Here is an 18,010-nt window from a genome sequence, read left to right as displayed (position 1 = left end):
AAGGATTTCAGTGGAGATAAGGCCAGGTAAGGATAAATGTCAGTAATCTTTTAGACACAGTGACAACAGATTTATACATGGAGAAGTGTATGGCTCTGCAGGGACGGAAAGGCTATTGGGCTCTTCAGACTTTCATCTCCAGGTCAACATAAAGAAATCAAGTTTGGTTAGTTAATGATTAGTCATCTAATGGCTGTTTGGTGTCCTGTGAGAAATAAGTTGGTGCCCACATCAAATTAGCACTAATTGGAAACTGTCCTTGCAGTCTCCCAGTGATTTGCACTCTTTCGGTAAATATCCACGGGAATCCATGCTGATCACCTTTCTTTTCTACCTTTTCCTCACAGACATTTCTCCATCCCTGGAAAATCACTGAATTTTTATTAAAAATCTGATAGAATTCAATAATAAATACCTGAAGAGTTCAGATATTAAAATCTATGAAATATTTATAATCCTTCCTTTAACATTAGCATGCGTTCTAGAGTAAATAAAGACTTGCATAAACTGGCTTTCGCTCTTAGCAGATAGTGACAAGAAAGTTGTATAGGATGATGGTGCTATGCAGTCAAGTAGTAGCAACAATAATTTATATATATGTTACAGTGCATCTGTCTGCGAGTCCATTTGTCCAAGAACTCCTCCTACATGGTAAGAGCTAGGATCACCAAATTTGGTAGGCAGCTTCCTCTTCTCCTAACTTAAGGCAAGTCAGAGTTTGGCTGTGCCAGGACAATCAGAACCCCTGAGGAAAGGACTGTTTTCCATAACATGCAAAGGGAGGGGCTGCTGTTTGGAGGGATATGATAGTGAGATTAGCCACTTGGGACAGCGAACCCACAGGGGAAAACTATCCTGTAGAGTTGCCACTGGGGGCAGTTGCACCACCAAGGAAGTAGCCAGCAGGGCTGTGGCTCTGCCATCTTGCCTGCCAGCATACTGGTAAGTAGACCCCCGTCCCAAAACCTTTTCCCTCATCCTGGCCTTTGGCCACAGTGCCAGAGGCACAGGGAGAAAAAAGGCTTCTGGCTGCCAGGGGAGGGGCCGGGGGAGAGAAAACATCCCTGGCGGCCAGAGGGAGGATTGGATGAGAGAAAATTCCCCTGGCAGCCAGGATGGGTATTGGGGGGAGAGAAAAGGCCCATGTCAGATGGGACCTCCTGAGACCCTCTTCACCCCCCGCTCACTCTCACACCCCTTTCACCCCCAACCTCCTGCACTCCCCCCACTAGGGTTGCCAGGTATCCAATTTTTGCCTGGACTGTCCGTTCTTTGGGTCCCCAGTCCAGTAAAAAAAAAAAAAAACACACAGAAACAGTTGCTCAACAACTTTGGTCTCCCCCCTCCTTTTTTTGTTTTTTTGTTTTTGCTCAACAGAATTTTTTCCAGGTGTGTGGGTTTTTTTTGTTTGTTTTTTGTTTTGTTTTTTTTAGGGACAGGGTGTGTTCAGTATTTTTTGTTAAACCATCTGGCAACCCTACCCCACACACATCTCCAAGACCTTTTCCTGACTACTACACCCCCCACACCACCAGACCCCTACCCTGAACAATCTGGACAATGCTGGGTAAGTCTGCTAGTGATTTATATAGTAACTTACCACAGTTATAGCATCATTCAACAGAGACTCTCCGAACACTAGGATGTAGAGCTGTTCATTGACATGAATATTTTCAAAAACAGCCAGCACGGCCACAGGATCCACCGCTGAAATTAAGCTGCCAAAGAGCAGACTCTGCAGCAAAGTGATATCAGTCAAGCCAAATATTTCAATCTGGCAAATTCCAAACAGGGAAAGTCCAATGCCGACAGAATTCCAGAGTGTGCCCACTACTGCATACCAGAATATAGTACCAAAGTTCTCAAAGAAAAGACGAGTGGGCATGAAATATCCAGCATCGAGTACAATTGGTGGAAGAAGATACAAGAAAAAAACATCGCTCTTCATTACAGGTGGGGACTTTTCCTCAGCTCCAAAAATAATTCCACCCAGTAGTAATCCAACCAGAATAAGGAGGCAACTCTCAGGCACAACTGAGGGCAACTTGTAATAGAGATGAAAGCCTTCAAGGGGAGTTCAAACCACAAGAAAATAAAATAATTACTTTTCCAAAATCTAAAAGCAAATCATGATATTTGTTCTTTATACTAACTGTATTTTTACTTCAAAGACAAGTTCAGAGAAACAGAAGACAAACACATAATCTCATTGTGCAGCAAGAGATGGAGAAAGATTAATAGCCTTGTTTGGTAGATATTTAGATTTAATAGCCATCTCCCTACCCATGCACTCACCAGGCAAATACAGGCCATAAAACTACAGTAAATACACATGCAAATGAATAGTAAGAGATCTAACAACATATGTGCAGAAATTTATCACGGTTGTGCAAACAGTTCTCATAGTAGGCAAAAAGACACGATGTTTTTCATTCAATTTTTAACATCTGTGCCTTATGCCTCATTATTTCACAATTCTATTGAACATCCAGTATGCTATCTGCTGTACAAACAAATAGGCAAATTCTTGGGAAAGATTTTCAGTGGGGACCTAAATTTCCATACCTATTACAGAAGGTAATTAACATCATTAGGGCTTTAGTGATCCTGTAACACTTCAAATTAAAATGTGTTTACTCATTCTGTTTAGACAATGAAAAAGGTTTTCTCCACACAAATGGGGGTTTTTTCTGTTTCATTTTTCCATAGAAAATATCAAGAATATCAAGTCTGATCTGATCAAACTTGGCTTTGCTGGAGTATCCACTAGGGACTCAGGGATCTTTCTATAGCCTCTCTCAGTGGTACCTCAAGTGATAGATATGTTAACCCTTTAACAAATACATCCTGTGAATGTTCTTTAGGCATTGAAGTTAAATGGTTGTTAACATACATGCAATCTTTAAACATTCTGATACTAAATCCTTTCCCAGCTTTGAACTGTCTACACATTCAACTTGTACCAGTTTCACTGTACTAATACAGTTAAACCAGCACAATCCCTCTACTGTGATATAGCTCTACAGGGATAAAGAGTCTGATAGTGGGTATTGCTATTCCCATATAGGAATGGAAATAAACTGTGGGGCTACACATTGTGTCTACATTGTGTTCTCTTGTGCAAGAAGATATGCAAATGAGGCATGGCAATGACTATCGCGGTGCCTCATTTGCATACCTAATGAGCTGCCATTTTGTGCAAGGGCCTTTTGTGCAAGAAGGAGCAGTCTGCACTGCTCCTTCTTGTGCAAAAACCCCCTCTTGTGCAAGAACCGTTCTGCCCATTGCACAAAAATGCATATCAAAATAAGCCCATTGTGCAAAATAGTGACTCATTAGGTATGCAAATGACATGCAGCGATATTCATTGCCACGCCTCATTTGCGTATCTTCTTGCGCAAGAGAGCGCAATGTAGACGTAGCCTACCAGTATAAGGGCTTGTCTACATTTTTCTAGTGACTTCAATGAAGGCTGCTATCTAGGCTGACAGAAGAGGTTCTCCATCATCGTAGATACTCCACCTTCCTGAGAGGCAGCAGCTAGGTTAACAGGCGAATTCTCCCATCAGCCTGACACTGTCTCCATGAGGGATTAGGTCAGTTTAACTGCATCACATGCCATATGGATTTTTCACAGCCCAGAGCAACATAGCAATTACCAACCTAATTTCCTAATGCACACTAAGCTTTAGGCACCTTTTTACTGACATCACTGCTTCTATATTATACATGGTACTGATTTAACCATTTCAGAAAAACTTATACCCACAAACAAAAATAATTTACTTTGCTACAAAAACTTTGTGTACACCAGGCCTCAGTTTCCAGCTTTTGATCTTTTGTATCTCATGGCATCGTATTTCACTAGGTCTCTGGCCATCATAGAGTCTTCCAGGGTAGCCAAAGGGCTTGTGTAGATGAACAATTAGGGCGTGGCAGGCTGAGGTGTACATTTATGTCGTGTCAGCATGCTGCACACTAACTGTCTGTGTGGATTTGGGTACTGTGTAGGAAGAATTCCTCAGTGCACTTAGATTTATTTGCATGTCAAACAACCCTAATTTTGCATCTAGACAGGCCCAAAAGTGTGAATTTCTCATGTAAAAAGCAAACAGAAAAAAAACTGTAAACAATAAGAGTATGTCTAGAGTACATTCCTCCGTCACCAGAGGGATGTGAATTAGACATACCGACATTGCAAATGAAGCGGGAATTTAAATCTCCCGTGCTTCATTTGAATAAAAATGGCCACCACATTTTGCTGAGTCAGCAGTTTGTCACCAAAAAGGGCCTGTCAAGACGGGATCGGCCGACAAAGAAAGCCTTTGTCGGCTGATCCTGTAAACCTCGTTTTATGAGGCATAAGGGACCTTTTCTATTGAAGACATTTTTAAACAAAAAGGCCACAAGCGTAATTATTTTTTCTGTTTCAGGGCACCAATATAGAAAGTTTGCCGTCCAAAATATATATCTCTCAAGTAATTTTAGATTTTTTTAAAAAAAATTAAAAATAAGAACCTGAGTGAATGTTGATAAGCTGTGAAACTCACTGGGTATGTCTAGACTACATCCCTCTGTCGCCAGAGGTATGTAAATTAAGACATATCAAAATTGCTAATGAAGCGGGGATTTAAATATCCTGTGCTTCATTAGAATAAAAATGTCCGCCGCTTTTTGCCAATGCGGCAATTTGCTGGCAAAAAGCGGCAGTCTAGACAGGGATCGGTTGACAAGGAAATACATTGGTGTTCAAGGTGGGCCCTGAACCTGCAAAATTTTCTCTACATGGTTGGCTGCGTCTACACAGTACTTCTTTCAAAATAGAGCACTCTTTCTTGGAATTTCCTTATTCCTCATACAGTAAATGTTACAGGAGTCGGAGTAAGAAGTCCTCCAGTTTGACAGTATTTTGACACTATTCAAAATAACTGCCTGCTATGTAGATGCGGACTAAGTTATTTCAGAATAGTGTTAGTTATTTCGAAATAGTGTTCAAGTGTAGACATACCTAAACTGTCAAACTAAGCATTCCCCTGTCTATCCCTGCCTGTGGGTATGTCTAGACTGTATCCCTCTGTTGGCAGAAGGATGCAGATTAGGCAGGTCGACAGTTCAAATGAAGCAGGGATTTAAATATCCTGCACCTAATTGGCATAAAAATGGCCACTGCGTTTTGCCGACTCAGCACTTTGTCGGCAAAAAGCAGCAGTCTAGGGGGGATCTGTCAAGAAAGAAAGCCTTTTTCGACAGATCCCTTATGCCTCCTGTCGCCAGAGGCATGTAGTTTAGACTGTGAGAATAACTGCACAGGCCAGGTCTTAAGCCACTCACATGATAGACCCACTTTGTATAAAATACATAAATATTCATTGGATCCGAGACTGCAACTTGAACCAGGTGAGTGCACTGACCACAGAGTCATTCTCACATTTTTTCTGGCCCACACTTGGAAATTTTATCCATTAAGCCCAACCCAGTATTTACTTTTAATACAAAATAAAGCTAGTAGGGAATGAAAAGCTATTTTCCAAAAAATAAAACACCCTAAAATGTTGACGTTTTCATGGCCAAGAATTCAAAGTGTACATATTTTTCTGTTTTGTTTTTTAGTGTCTCATGAATTTTTTTCAGGAATTGTTCAAAATATTTATCAGAAAAATCATCAAATGCCTTATTGAAACAAGCTCTCAATTAAAACTTATGAAAATTATTTCAATAACATTTTATTTAAAAAATGATTATTTTAGGCATGGAATTGTTCACACAAATTGAAACATTTTGGTAAAATAGTTTTAAGAAATCATTTTGAAAAAGGCCATTGTTTTCATTCTTCATTGGAACAAACCCAAAACCTTTTGGGAAACAGCACTCTGTCAAAATGTCCATTTTTTTTATTTTGAAATCTCAGGTTTTGGATTCTGTGCTCTCTTACTCTCTCTGGGTATGTCTACACTACAATGTTAATTCGAACTAACTTAGTTCGAATTAGTAAATTCGAACAAAGCTAATTCGAACTAACGGATCCAGACTAAAAATCTAGTTCGAATTAGCGTTTTGCTAATTCGAACTAGCATGTCCACATTAAGTGGACCCTGAACCGGGCTTAAGGATGGCCGGAAGCAGTGTCAGCAAGGCATCAGAGGAGGACTTAAACCATGGAGATGCTGTCTCAGGCTAGCCGAGGGCTGTGCTTAAAGGGTCCCGACTCCCACCCCGGACAGACAGTTCTCAGGGGTGCCCCACTTGCAAAGCAGTCCTGGCTTGGAGTGCCCGGACTACCCACACTGGGCACATCACACCACTCGGCCATCAGCCCGGCTGCACTTGCCGCAGGCTGCCATCTGGGAAGAGGAGGCAACTGGGGGGCTGCAGGAGAGCTTCCACCCCCAGAAGCCTGCAGAGCCAGCCCAGTCCTCCCCATCGGGGGCTCGTGCCCCATTCCTCCCTCACCTCCTTCCACTTACCCTTCCCTAGCCCCTCTTCTTGATGTACAAAATAAAGATAACATGTCTTCCAAAATGGAATCTGTCTTTATTGAACAAAACTGGGGGAGACTGGGAAAAGGAGGTGAGAGAGGGGAAGAGAGAGGTGGGGAAAGGGGAGGGCAACTAAAATGATCAGGGGTTGGGAACAGGTCCCATATGAAGAGAAGCTAAAGAGACTGGGACTTTTCAGCTTAGAAAAGAGGAGACGGAGGGGGGACAGGATAGAGGTCTCTAAAAGCAGGAGTGGGGTGGAGAGGGTGCATACAGAAAAGTTCTTCATTAGTTCCCATAAGAGAAGGACTAGAGGACACCAAAGGAAAGGAATGGGTAGCAGGCTTCAAACTAGTAACAGAAAGTTGTTCTTCACAAAGCAGAGTCAACCTGTGGAACTCCTTGCTGCAGGAGGCTGTGAAGGCTAGAACTAGAACAGAGTTGAAAGGGAAGTGAGATCAAGTCATGGAAGTTGGGTCCATGGAGTGGTATTAGCCAGAGGGTAGGAGTGGTGTCCCTGCCCAAAGTTTGTGGAAGGCTGGAGAGGGATGGCACGAGACAAATGGCTTGGTCACTGTCTTCGGTAAATCCCCTCCAGGGTTCCTAGGGTTGGCCACTGTTGGCAGACTTGCTACTGGGCTACATGGACCTTTGGTCTGACCCAGGACGGCCATTGTAAGCTCAGGGCTCAGGGTCGGGGGTCTCACTGGACTCCCTTGATTCTCTTGCACACCTGCTCCTGGGTGGCCAGGCTGGCAGCTCTCCTGCCCTAGCTGGCCACTTTCCTGTGCCTAGTGCGGAGATCGTGGACGAGGTCCACGATGTCTGCACTAGCCCAGGCAGGTGCCCGCCTCTTGCGGTCCCGGGCAAGCTCCCGGGAGCCACCAGCCTGGTCCAGGGAAGAGGGGGAGGGCTGGGGGGCATCGGGTGGGTGACTCGATCCGTGCCAGGTGCAGGGTCTGCTGGCTGGGCGCTGGCAGGCTTGCAACTGGCACAAACACTGTAGCCAGCCCGTGCCCCTTTAAGGGCTCCGGGGCTGGGAGGAGGGCAGAAGAGTTTCCCTGGTGTTGGCCAGAGTGGCCACCAGGGAAACCTGGGGAGGGCTAGCCTCCCACTAGTTCGAATTAAGGGGCTACACACCCCTTAATTCGAACTAGCTAGTTTGAACTAGGCTTAATCCTCGTAAAATGAGGTTTTCCTAGTTCGAACTAAGTGCTCCGTTAGTTCGAATTAAATTCGAACTAACGGAGCGCTAGTGTAGCGCCTATGAAAGTTAGTTCGAACTAACATCCGTTAGTTCGAACTAACTTTGTAGTGTAGACATACCCTCTGATCTCTAGTGACCAGAAGCCACTAGGACCTTTGAAGCCTTCTGGATGAAAACACTGGTAAGATCAACATGTTCTCTGAATCATATTTTGGTTTCAACAGAACTGCATATTTTGACAACACTACATTTAGTCAAAAATATTCTGACCTGCTCTAGTAATAATACAATATTAAAATGTAATTGGCCTTCAGAGTCTTAAAGCTTTGTTCATGACCAATAAGAGGTTATAAAGTCTAATCATATCCTATGCACAGGAGTAATTTTTGAAATGGGCTTATTGTTTACTGCATTTTTAATAAACAAATGCTCTGTATTACTGACAATACTTTAGATTATTAAAATTGAAATTGTATTATTTACTTCTCCCAATGTATGCAGTTTATTTTTGAATTGCATTCATCTTAGAAAATAAAATTAAACTAGTCTTTTCATCTTCTGCAATCTCAAGCATTAGCAAAGTACTGCAAAATTTGGTTTGCAAACAGTCCACCAGAAAATTTACATTTTTTAAATTATATCATTCAAATTTTTACAAAATCATAGAAATATGTCCATTGTCCTTAACTTCTGCAAGATCTTTTATTACAACTAAATTACATCTAAATTTTGGTTTAAATCGAATTTACAGTATGCTTTTAAATGAGGTGAGGTGAATACAAAATGATACAAGTATCAGGCAATTAGCTGTAATACATTGGTGTTCAAGGTGGGCCCTGAACCTGCAAAATTTTCTCTACATGGTTGGCTGCATCTAGACTGGAAAGTTTTTTCGCAAAAGCAATTGCTTTTGCGGAAAAACTTGACAGCTGTCTACACTGGCCACTTGAATTTCTGCAAGAACACTGACGATCTCATGTAAGATTGTCAGTGTTCTTGCGGAAATGCTATGCTGCTCCTGTTCGGGAAAAAGCCCTTTTCCAGAAATGCTTTTGCGCAAAAGGGCCAGTGTAGACAGCTGAAAACTGTTTTGCATAAAAAAGCCCCGATGGCGAAAATGGCGATCGGGGCTTTCTTGCGCAAAACCACGTCTAGATTGGCACAGACGCTTTTCCGCAAAAAGTGCTTTTGTGGAAAAGTGTCCGTGCCAATCTAGACGCTCTTTTCTGCAAATGCTTTTAACGGAAAAGTTTTGCCAGTCTAGACGTAGCCCTCGAATTTAAGCACATAAGTAGTCCCACTGGGCAGAACCTCAACTGATGAAATTGTGGTAGCTTTGCTTAAGTCAAGAACATTATGCGTAAAGTTAAGCACATGTGAGTAAGTGTTTGCAGGAGCAGACTTATAGGACTACTAAGCAGAATGTGGCTCTGTAGTGGTGCTAGTGACAGAATTCACTTACCAGGCAGTGCTAGATAATGGGGGAGGACTTGGCTCTGGACTCTGGAAGGGGCAGGGCCTCAGCAGAAAGGGTGGAACTACAGCCAGCCAGCCCTCAGCACCAACAGGACTGTGCTGTGCCTCCCACACCGCACCACACAGGGTTTCAGAGGGTATTTAAAGGGCTCAGGGTTGTAGCCACCACTGATGCAGTGGTAGCAGTGGCCACATCCCAGAGGCCTAGGCCCTTTTAAATCAACAGTCCCCCTGAGGCAACTGCTCCCTTCCCAGTGGCAGTCCTGATCTCTATATGTAAGTTTCACAAGTAGAAAGGCCACAGTTATACAAGTAAATGATACAGTAACTGAACTGGCTCAATACATAATTACAGGAAGCCCTCTCCATTCGCAGTTTTGCTAACCGTGGTTTTGCATATTCACAGTGCTCTGCGCTGCACCAGCCCAAGCACATGACTCAGCGTGATGACACTTTTTCAGTGTGCTCCAGCAACAGAAACATACAGTACCAGGAAATTTCATAGGGAATATGATACTGTAACACATAATCATAGATATAAATATCATGAAAATCACAGTTCATTACTATTGTATGTGGTCAATGCCAGAAACTAGAAGTGGGTGTAAAAATGTGGTTGTTTTGTGTGAGAGCACACCCTCCCCTCCCCTCAACTCCTACCCCCCCCCCCCCCGCATCAGTATTCATTTCATTCCATTCCCAGTGATCTCAAGAATGTACCTCCCGCAAATGGTGAGGGCTTCCTGTATCTACATGAGTTCGTTCACAGTTTTAATTTAAATGAGTGACACAAAAAAAGGCATTTGAAATCAAACAAACATGGTAATGGTAAGTATCCATTAAAACAGATTCTTTGAGGTTAAGATTCTGAAGGACTGCTTAGAAGAGATCTAATTAAAATGAATGTCATCCTTTATACATAGTCTTAATTGATTTTTACAGAGATCCTAAAATCTTTTGTCTTCCTGATCGCTCTGTTACTAATTTAAATCCATACTTTTATTATAACAAGAAATAAAACAATTAATTTTAAAACAAAAATATATTTCCCTAGTAAGTAGACCATAACCCTGAAACTATGCAATACACATTTTCTCACATCAGAGAATGAATGACCTTTCTAATTCATTCAACGTTTCTCATCTTTCAGGAACTATAGGCAGTCCCCGGTTTACATGGATCCGACTTACGTAGGATCCCTACTTACAAATGGGTGAGGCAACCCCGCACTAGCTGCTTCCCCCCAGCAGACCAGGGAGACGTGAAGCTAGCGCCCCCTCCCCCCAGCAGACCAGGGAGACGCGGAGCGGCTTTTCTCAGCAGACACCTCAGCTTGAGAATAAAGGACTGAGGGAAGTGAGATGTGGAAGAATACAGGCAGTCCCCGCACTTACGAACGGGGCTTTCTCGCCCCGGAGCTCGCAGGCAGCAATCCGCCACCTCGACCTCCGGGGTGAGAAAAGCTGCTCCCGGTGCCCTTGGTCTGCTGGGGACCGTCTCCAGCAGACCAGGGGCACCGGGAGCGAAGCCGCAGCAGTGGCGGGGTCCCGCGCCTCTGAGGCTTTGCCAGAGCAAAGCCTCAGAGGCGCGGCACCCCGCTGCCGCTGCGGCTTTGCTCCCCGTGTCCCTGGTCTGCTGGGGGGGGGCGCAGCTAGTGTGCCCCCCCCAGAAGACCAGGCTTTTGTTGTGGACCCTGGGGCAGAGCAGCTGGGGCGCTGCCGGTTGGTCCTGCAGCGCCGCTCTGGGCACTACTGGACTAACCCGGCAGCACCCCAGCTGCTCTTCCCCAGGCGTCCTGATTCAGCCACTGCTGGTCAGTTTCAGCAGCGGCTGAATCAGGACGCCTGGGGCAGAGCAGCTGGGGTGCTGCTGGGTTGGTCCAGTAGCGCCGAGGAGCGGTGCTACTGGAGCAACCCAGCAGCACCCCAGCTGCTCTGCCCCAGGTGTCCCCAAGTCAGCCGCTGCTGAAACTGACCAGCACTGACTACAGGAAGCCCGAGGCAGAGTTGCTCTGCCGCAAGCTTCCTGGAATCAGCCGCTGATCAGTTTCAGCAGCAGCTGATTTGGGGACGCTTGGGGTTCTTAAGTTGAATCTGTATGTAAGTCAGAACTGGCGGTCAGTTTCAGCAGCAGCTGAATCTGGATGCCAGTTCCGACTTACATACAGATTCAACTTAAGAACAAACCTACAGTCCCTATCTTGTACTTAACCCGGGGACTGCCTGTAAAACTGAGCTCTAGAGAAATGTTTGTCTAGAGTTTCCCCTACAATATGTACCAGTTCCGACTTACATACAAATTCAACTTAAGAACAAACCTACAGTCCCTATCTTGTACTGGGGACTGCCTGTATTCACAGAAGTTAGCTGAGTGAGAAGCGTAATCCATAGCGAATAACATTTTGGTTTGCTTTCCATCAATCCCTTGTCATCATCAATTTTCTTTAGAAGTAATTCTTTATTAAACATAAATGATATAATTGCCTACCATTATGTACTGTAATGTTTTATGAAAAGGAATACAGTGTTAAACTATACTTGCAAGTATGTATCTAGAGATTCAGTCTAGTGAATGTTTCATGTATACACAGATGGAATTTAAGGGATTTTTTGTGCTACATTATTAATATTTTACAATAAAATGTTTTCAGCTTTATGTTTGTTTAGGCCTATAATGAGGGACATTTTATAATGGCAATTTAAGCTAATGTTCTCATTAAGCCTGTTTCTCTTGAAGAAACAAAAAACTTTTTTCAGCCAAGGCATGCCAATGGCTTCAAATTTCAAGTTAAGCAATAGAAGAAAATCCTGCTAATGACCACTTGTCAGTAACGCTAAAAGTCAACTACCACCCTGTATCTGACCTATCAGTCCTTGTTCTCAAAAGAAATCTTTACAACACCTGCAAAACATGAGCCTGGGAGCTTAATTCATAACTTTGCTAGATACTACAAGGATTATAACACCCTATAGTCCCCACAAGCTGCCTTCCCCTACTCCTTGTCCATTCTCCACATTAAGGGGTGTAAAAGGGACACTTCTCTTGGGATAGTGCCTGGAAATACATGTTAACTGCCTAAGCAATGTTTCACTCTGTATTTAGCTGTGCACTTGGAGCCCTTTCCCAGACCGGAAGAGCCTCTGTGTAAGCTCCAAAGCTTTGTCGCTCTCTCACCAACAGAAGCTGGTTCAATAAAACCACACACCCTTTCTCTTTCATCTGGGCAGCTTTCACTGAATTTATCGCACTGAGCGGTATTTCAGAATGACTCTTGCCTGTTTGATTACATCGGTGTTATGCAGGGCTCTGTTTTACAGAAACAAGCAGGGTCCTAGGGAACGCTACGATGGACTTAGACTCTAGGCAGGTATTTGCCAAGGGAAGAAGCCAGGGAATACGCGTAATAAGGAAGACACACTCTTTTCGGGACTTTCTCTGCTTTGCAGGGAGTTCTGAAGCCGGGGGTCTCTGAGGGAGACGTAGCCTGATGAGGGTCCCCATCCTCCGTGGCTAAACTGCCGGGGGGGGGGGGGAGCCACATGTGGAGCCACATCTGTCCAGGTTTTCACAGGGGGTAGGTAGGTGACGCGCGCCTTGCGGGGCTCTCCCTTTGCCGCCCTTGTACTGCTCCTGCCTGCTGCGTTGCTAGACACCATTCGCCTCCTCCCCCCGCCGCTCCGGACTGGGCTCCCTTTGGTCCGCGAGCCAGGCGGGGCCGGGGCCGGCGGCACTCACCGATCTTGGCCAGGGAAGCCAGCAGGATCCAGAGGGTGATCTCGAAGGGGATCTGCACGTGGGGGTAGTCCAGGGTGAAGACGTGGAGCCGGGTCTCCTCGAAGGGGGTGGCGTTGGGCGGCTGCGGAGTCCCGGAGCTGCTGGGGTCGGTGCCCATCGCGGCTTCGGCGAAGGCAGAGGCGGCTCCGGGCGCCAGGAGCCAGGCGAGGAGCCCGGCAGGGAGCCGGGGGCAGCCGCAGCCCATTGCGCCTCCCAGGCCGGCTGCTCAGGGGGCGCCCCTGGCCTGGGGCGGCTCTGCCCGCATGATCCCGCCTGCAGCCCCCTCTGCGGGCCGGCCACCCCTCGCTCCCGGGGCCGGCTGCTCACCTGGGCCGCCCCGCGCTCCGCTCCATCCCCAGCCTCCGCCCCCAGCCGCCTGCAGCGCCGCAGCCCGGCAACGCCCCTCGGCTCCCGCCCCTGGGACACGGGAGTGAGCAGCCACCGCGCCCCTGCCGCCGGCTCCCCGGCTCCCCGGCTCCGGCAGGTCAGCGCCCGGACGGCGCCGGAAAGCCCCTGAGAAAACTTCTCCGCCTTTGGGGGAAAGGGGGAAGCTGCTAGCGAGCCAGCTCGGCCCTCCTCAGCCGCTGCCTCCTTGGCACCTGCTGGCCACCTGCCACCGGCTCCTGCCCCGGAGTCCTCTTCCTGCCCCCGCCAGCCCTGCCCTCTGCCCGCCAGGCCATCTCCCTCCCCTCCTCATACCAACGCCCCAGCTTCTCCTGGCTGCCCCCGCCCCTCCCCAATGCTGAGAAACCAGCCAGGGAAATGGGGCACCCACCCCCAAAATTATACTGACCCAGTGCCCTAGACAGGAGTCAGTCATTAGCCCTTAGTGCTGCCTCCTAGCCTCATAAGGCTCGCAAGGAGAGATTTCTAGCCTCCTAGTTGATGTGAAGACTAGGACATAAACAGGGTTCAAAAAAGAGTTCGATAAATTCATGGAGCTTAGGTCCCTCAATGGCTAGTAGCCAGGATGGGTAGGAATAGGGTCCCTAGGCCCAGGGGTGGGCAATCATTTTTGAGGGGGGGCACTTATGATTTTGGAAAGTGGTCAAGGGCTGCACTCTTCTATGATATTAATGAAGATGCGGGGTCTGGAATGGAGGTTGGGTGCAGAAGGGAGCTTGGGGTAAAGGACTGGAGTCTGGGAGGGAGTTGGGATGAAGCAGGCAGTTGTGACCTAGGGCAGGGGACTAGGGTGCAGGGGTTTGGGATGTGACCAAAGGTAGGAGGGGATAGGGGTCCCAGATCTGGGAGGGAGTATGGGAGTAAGAGGGGGACAGAGGGTTTGGGTATTTTGAGCGGGGGCGGGGGGAGAAGGGGAGGAGGGTAGAGGGTTGGGGCAGGAAAGGGCTGCAGTGCCAGAAGCAGGCTGTGGCCAAGAGACTTACTTGCCAGCTGCCAAACTACCCTGCCTACTTGCAGAGTTTAAAATGTTTCTCAGCCAGCCTGCCTGGCCATGTGCTTCATGAATAACTGAGTCCAGGAGAGAGGGTGTGATTCTTCTTAGCTGCCTGTTATTCTAACAAGCAGCTCACATTGGCTGGTTTCTACCAGAAACCGGCCAATGAGAATGTGCTGGTGGTGGAGTGGCTCCTAAAACTTCCCCCCCCCCTCCAGTTTCAAAATAGAAACGGAGCCCTGCAGCCTCTTTTCTGCAGGACGCATGGGGCTAAGGGCAAGCAGGGGAACTCCTGCCTCCATGGGCCAGATTTGGTGGCTTGGAGGGCCGAATGCAGCCCGTGGGTGGTATTTTGCCCAGGCCTGCCCTGGCCTCTATTTGCCTGGGGCGGGAAATGGCAGACAGGAGAGGGATCACTTGATCATTACCTGTTATCTTCTGTTCGCTCCCTCTGGGGCACCTGGCATTGGCCACTGTCAGAAGACAGGATACTGGGCTAGATGGACCTTTGGTCTGACTCAGTACGGCTATTTTTATGTTTTTAGTAGTACACCTAGCTCCCAAGGTAACTGATCTGAAGACAGTAACATACATGTCTTAGGGTATGTCTACACTACAAAGTTAATTCGAACTAACAGACGTTAGTTCAAATTAACTTTCATAGGTGCTACACATACAAACCGCTAGTTTGAATTTAATTCGAACTAACGGAGCGCTTAGTTCGAACTAGGTAAACCTCATTTTACGAGGATTAAGCCTAGTTTGAACTAGCTAGTTCGAATTAAGGGCTGTGTAGCCCCTTAATTCGAACTAGTGGGAGGCTAGCCCTTCCCAGGGCCAAACCAGGGAAACTCTTCTGCCCCCCTCCTGACACTGGAGCCCTTAAAGGGGCACGGGCTGGCTACAGTGTTTGTGCCAGTTGCAAGCCTGCCAGCACCCAGCCAGCAGACCCTGCACCTGGCACAAGATGAGCCAGCCACCCGCTGCCACCCAGCCCTCCCCCTCTTCCCGGGACCAGGCTGGCGGCTCACAGGAGCCTGCCCAGGGCCACAAGAGGCGGGCGCCCGCTTGGTCAAGTGCAGAGATTGTGGACCTCATCGAGGTTTGGGGGGAAGCCTCCAATGTCCACGATCTCGCACTAGCCACAGGAACGCGGCTGTCTACGGCCGCATGGCTGACAGCCTGGCCACCAGAGGCCACCAGAGGACCCGGGAGCAGGTCCGCTACAAAATTAAGGACCTGCGGCAGGCCTACTCCCGGGCCTGCCAGCCAGGGGCCGACCCAGAGGCATGCCCCCACTTTCAGGCCCTGGACCGCATCCTGGGGGCTCACGCCGTCTCTGCCCCCCAGGTGGTGATCGAGCCCAGGGCAGAGGGCCCCGTCCCAGACACGGAGGAGGAGGAGCAGGAGGACGCCAAGAGCCAGGAGCCTGCCCAGGACCCAGGACCCCCAAGGAACCCCACAGACCACATCACCTGTGTCGTCCGAGGCCGGGGAGGGCTCCACATGTGAGTACCATCGTGCTCCCCTTATGTGTACGGGGAGGGTGGGGGAGAGGGAGCCCAGGGACCGTGTGCCTGGGCCTTGCCCACCATGGAGCAGCAGCTGGGTGTCATGCAGGGGCCTTGGCGTTGCAGAGGGGGCTGGGTTTCACCCACCTTGTCCCCAGGGAGAATTGACCACTGCTCTTGTTTCACCACAGCCGCAGCACTTGGGACTGCAGGGCACACCACCCCGCCTGCAACAGCCACCTGCACCCGCACCCGGGCCAGCAGGTGTGCCAGGAATGAGGAGGAGTACCAGCGGTGGCACCTCCGGTTCCTGGAGCACCAGCTCCGCACCCAGGACCACTGGGTCCAGGAGGACCTTTGGCTGCACCAGCGGAGCTTGGCGGCACTGGAGGAGCAGGGCCGTGCCCTCAGAGGCCACCTCCAGACCCTGGTCGGCCGGTTCCTGCCTCCTCCTGCTCCGGCTCCTGCAGCTGCCCCAGCTCTCGCTCCTCCGCCCACCCCTGCTGCCCCTGCTCCTGCTCCTCCTGCCTCTACTGCCCCTGCTCCCCCTCCCACCTCCTCCACACCCCCCATCCCTCCTGCCCCACCCTCCACACTCATTCCCCCCCGGCGCCCCTGCACCCGCAGTGCTGTGAGTCGGGAGAGCCAGCCGGACCCCCAAGCCTGAGCTTTCCCTTCCCTTCCTCCCCTTCCACCCCCTTCCAGCTCCCTCCTTCCAGGTTTCCACCTCCCCTCTCCCATCCTCACTCCTCCCTCCCCCACCCCAGTTATGTAAAATAAAAAGAGGTTTTTGTTGGCAAAAAAGGTATCTTTATTTGACATTAGGAAGGGGGGTTAAGGAAGGGAAGGAGAGGAGGGTGGAAGAAGGCCCCAGTGGAGCATGCAGGGAGAGTTCAGTCCTCCTCCTCCACATGGAAGCTCTCCCGCAGGGCTTCCCGGATCCGGACAGCCTCTCGCTGGGCTTCCCAGATGGTGGCAGTGCGGGGCTGAGTGTAGTGGCCAGCCATGTGCTTAGCCTCAGTCATCCAGGCTGGCAGTATAGCCTCCCCCTTTCGCTCGCACAAATTGTGCAGCACACAACATGCTGCTACCACGGGAGGGATATTGTGCTCTGCAAGGTCGAGACGGGTAAGGAGGCATCTAAATCGGGCTTTCAGTCGCCCGAAGGCCCCCTCAATCACGATGCGGGCCCTGGTCAGCCTCACATTGAAGGCCTGGCGGGAGGGGTTGAGGTGCCCCGTGTAGGGCTTCATGAGCCAGGGCTGTAGGGGGTAGGCCGCATCCTCCACCAGACACATGGGCATGTCCACGTCCCCGACCCTGATGTGGTAGTCGGGGAAGAAGGTCCCGGCCTGCAGCCTCTGACACACGGAGGAGTTCCGGTACACCTGTGCGTCGTGTGCCTTGCCGGACCAGCCCACATTAATGTCCGTGAACTGTCCCCGGTGGTCACACATGGCCTGCAAGAGGACGGAGAAGTACCCCTTTCGGTTCACATACTGGGAGGCCTGGTGTTCCGGGGCACGGATGGGGATGTGCATCCCGTCAATGGCCCCCCCCCCCGCAGTTGGGGAAGCCGAGGGTGCCAAACCCCCAGATGACGGCGTCCGGGTCGGCGAGGCATACCACCCTGCGGAGCAGCACCCGGTTGATGGCCTTGACCACCTGCAGAGAGACACAGCAAAACGTGAATCACTGGGGCGCCTGGGTGGCTGGGATATCACTGCTCTACAGCCAAAATGCTTCTGAAATAAATGTAGTCAAACTTTACTAATTCTGGGTCACTGAGAACAAAAATGATGCTGAAAATTGTTGATTGGCTCTAGTTTTCAAGATATGCTATTGGGTCAGTATATACGACCCTTGACTTGCAAATGGCGGAGGATAAGTGAGTTATAAAGGGAAGGGATCTCAATTTAAACCAGAAATGACTAAAATACATCTTTGACTGGATCTATGAATAAATCTATGACTGGCTTTGGACAGTACTTGCTTTTTAGGCAAAACAATGAATGATGCAATCTGAAGCTAGTAGTGCGTCATACATGATAGGAATTGCATCATGTTATTCCTAGAAGTCTTGCTGCATAATGGCAATGTTTTGCCATCAATTCCAGTTGGTCATGCAGTCCATATGAAGGAAACCTATGACAACATGAAACAACTT

General features: G+C 48.7%; 1 protein-coding gene and 1 long non-coding RNA gene across 5 annotated transcripts in view; one reads left to right on the top strand and one right to left on the bottom strand.

Moving 5' to 3' along the window:
* SLC9A2 (solute carrier family 9 member A2) overlaps positions 1-13,138 on the bottom strand; it is a 49,786-nt gene extending 36,648 nt beyond the window's left edge. For both annotated transcript variants that reach the window (XM_075917393.2, XM_075917394.2), the window contains exons 1-2: positions 12,895-13,138; positions 1,601-2,064 (exon numbers count right to left, since the gene is read on the bottom strand). In XM_075917393.2, the coding sequence (XP_075773508.2) occupies positions 1,601-2,064; positions 12,895-13,138 (708 nt within the window). The remainder of the gene's footprint in view (positions 1-1,600; positions 2,065-12,894) is intronic.
* LOC142825538 (uncharacterized) lies at positions 12,785-16,957 on the top strand. 3 transcript variants are annotated; one of them, XR_012899940.2, is made up of 3 exons: positions 12,785-12,968; positions 15,683-15,840; positions 16,035-16,955. It is a non-coding gene; the product is annotated as an uncharacterized LOC142825538 (long non-coding RNA). The 3 variants fall into 3 exon arrangements; XR_012899934.2 differs by having other exon boundaries at positions 12,787-12,958; positions 16,035-16,953; XR_012899946.2 differs by having other exon boundaries at positions 12,903-13,039; positions 16,035-16,957.
* Positions 16,958-18,010: the final 1,053 nt, after the last annotated feature.

Source organism: Pelodiscus sinensis, chromosome 1 (genome assembly GCF_052426305.1).
Source record: "Pelodiscus sinensis isolate ZL-2025 chromosome 1, ASM5242630v1, whole genome shotgun sequence".
In the NCBI taxonomy this organism is placed as follows: Eukaryota; Metazoa; Chordata; order Testudines; family Trionychidae; genus Pelodiscus; species Pelodiscus sinensis.
This window is presented reverse-complemented; position numbering and strand designations above follow the sequence as displayed.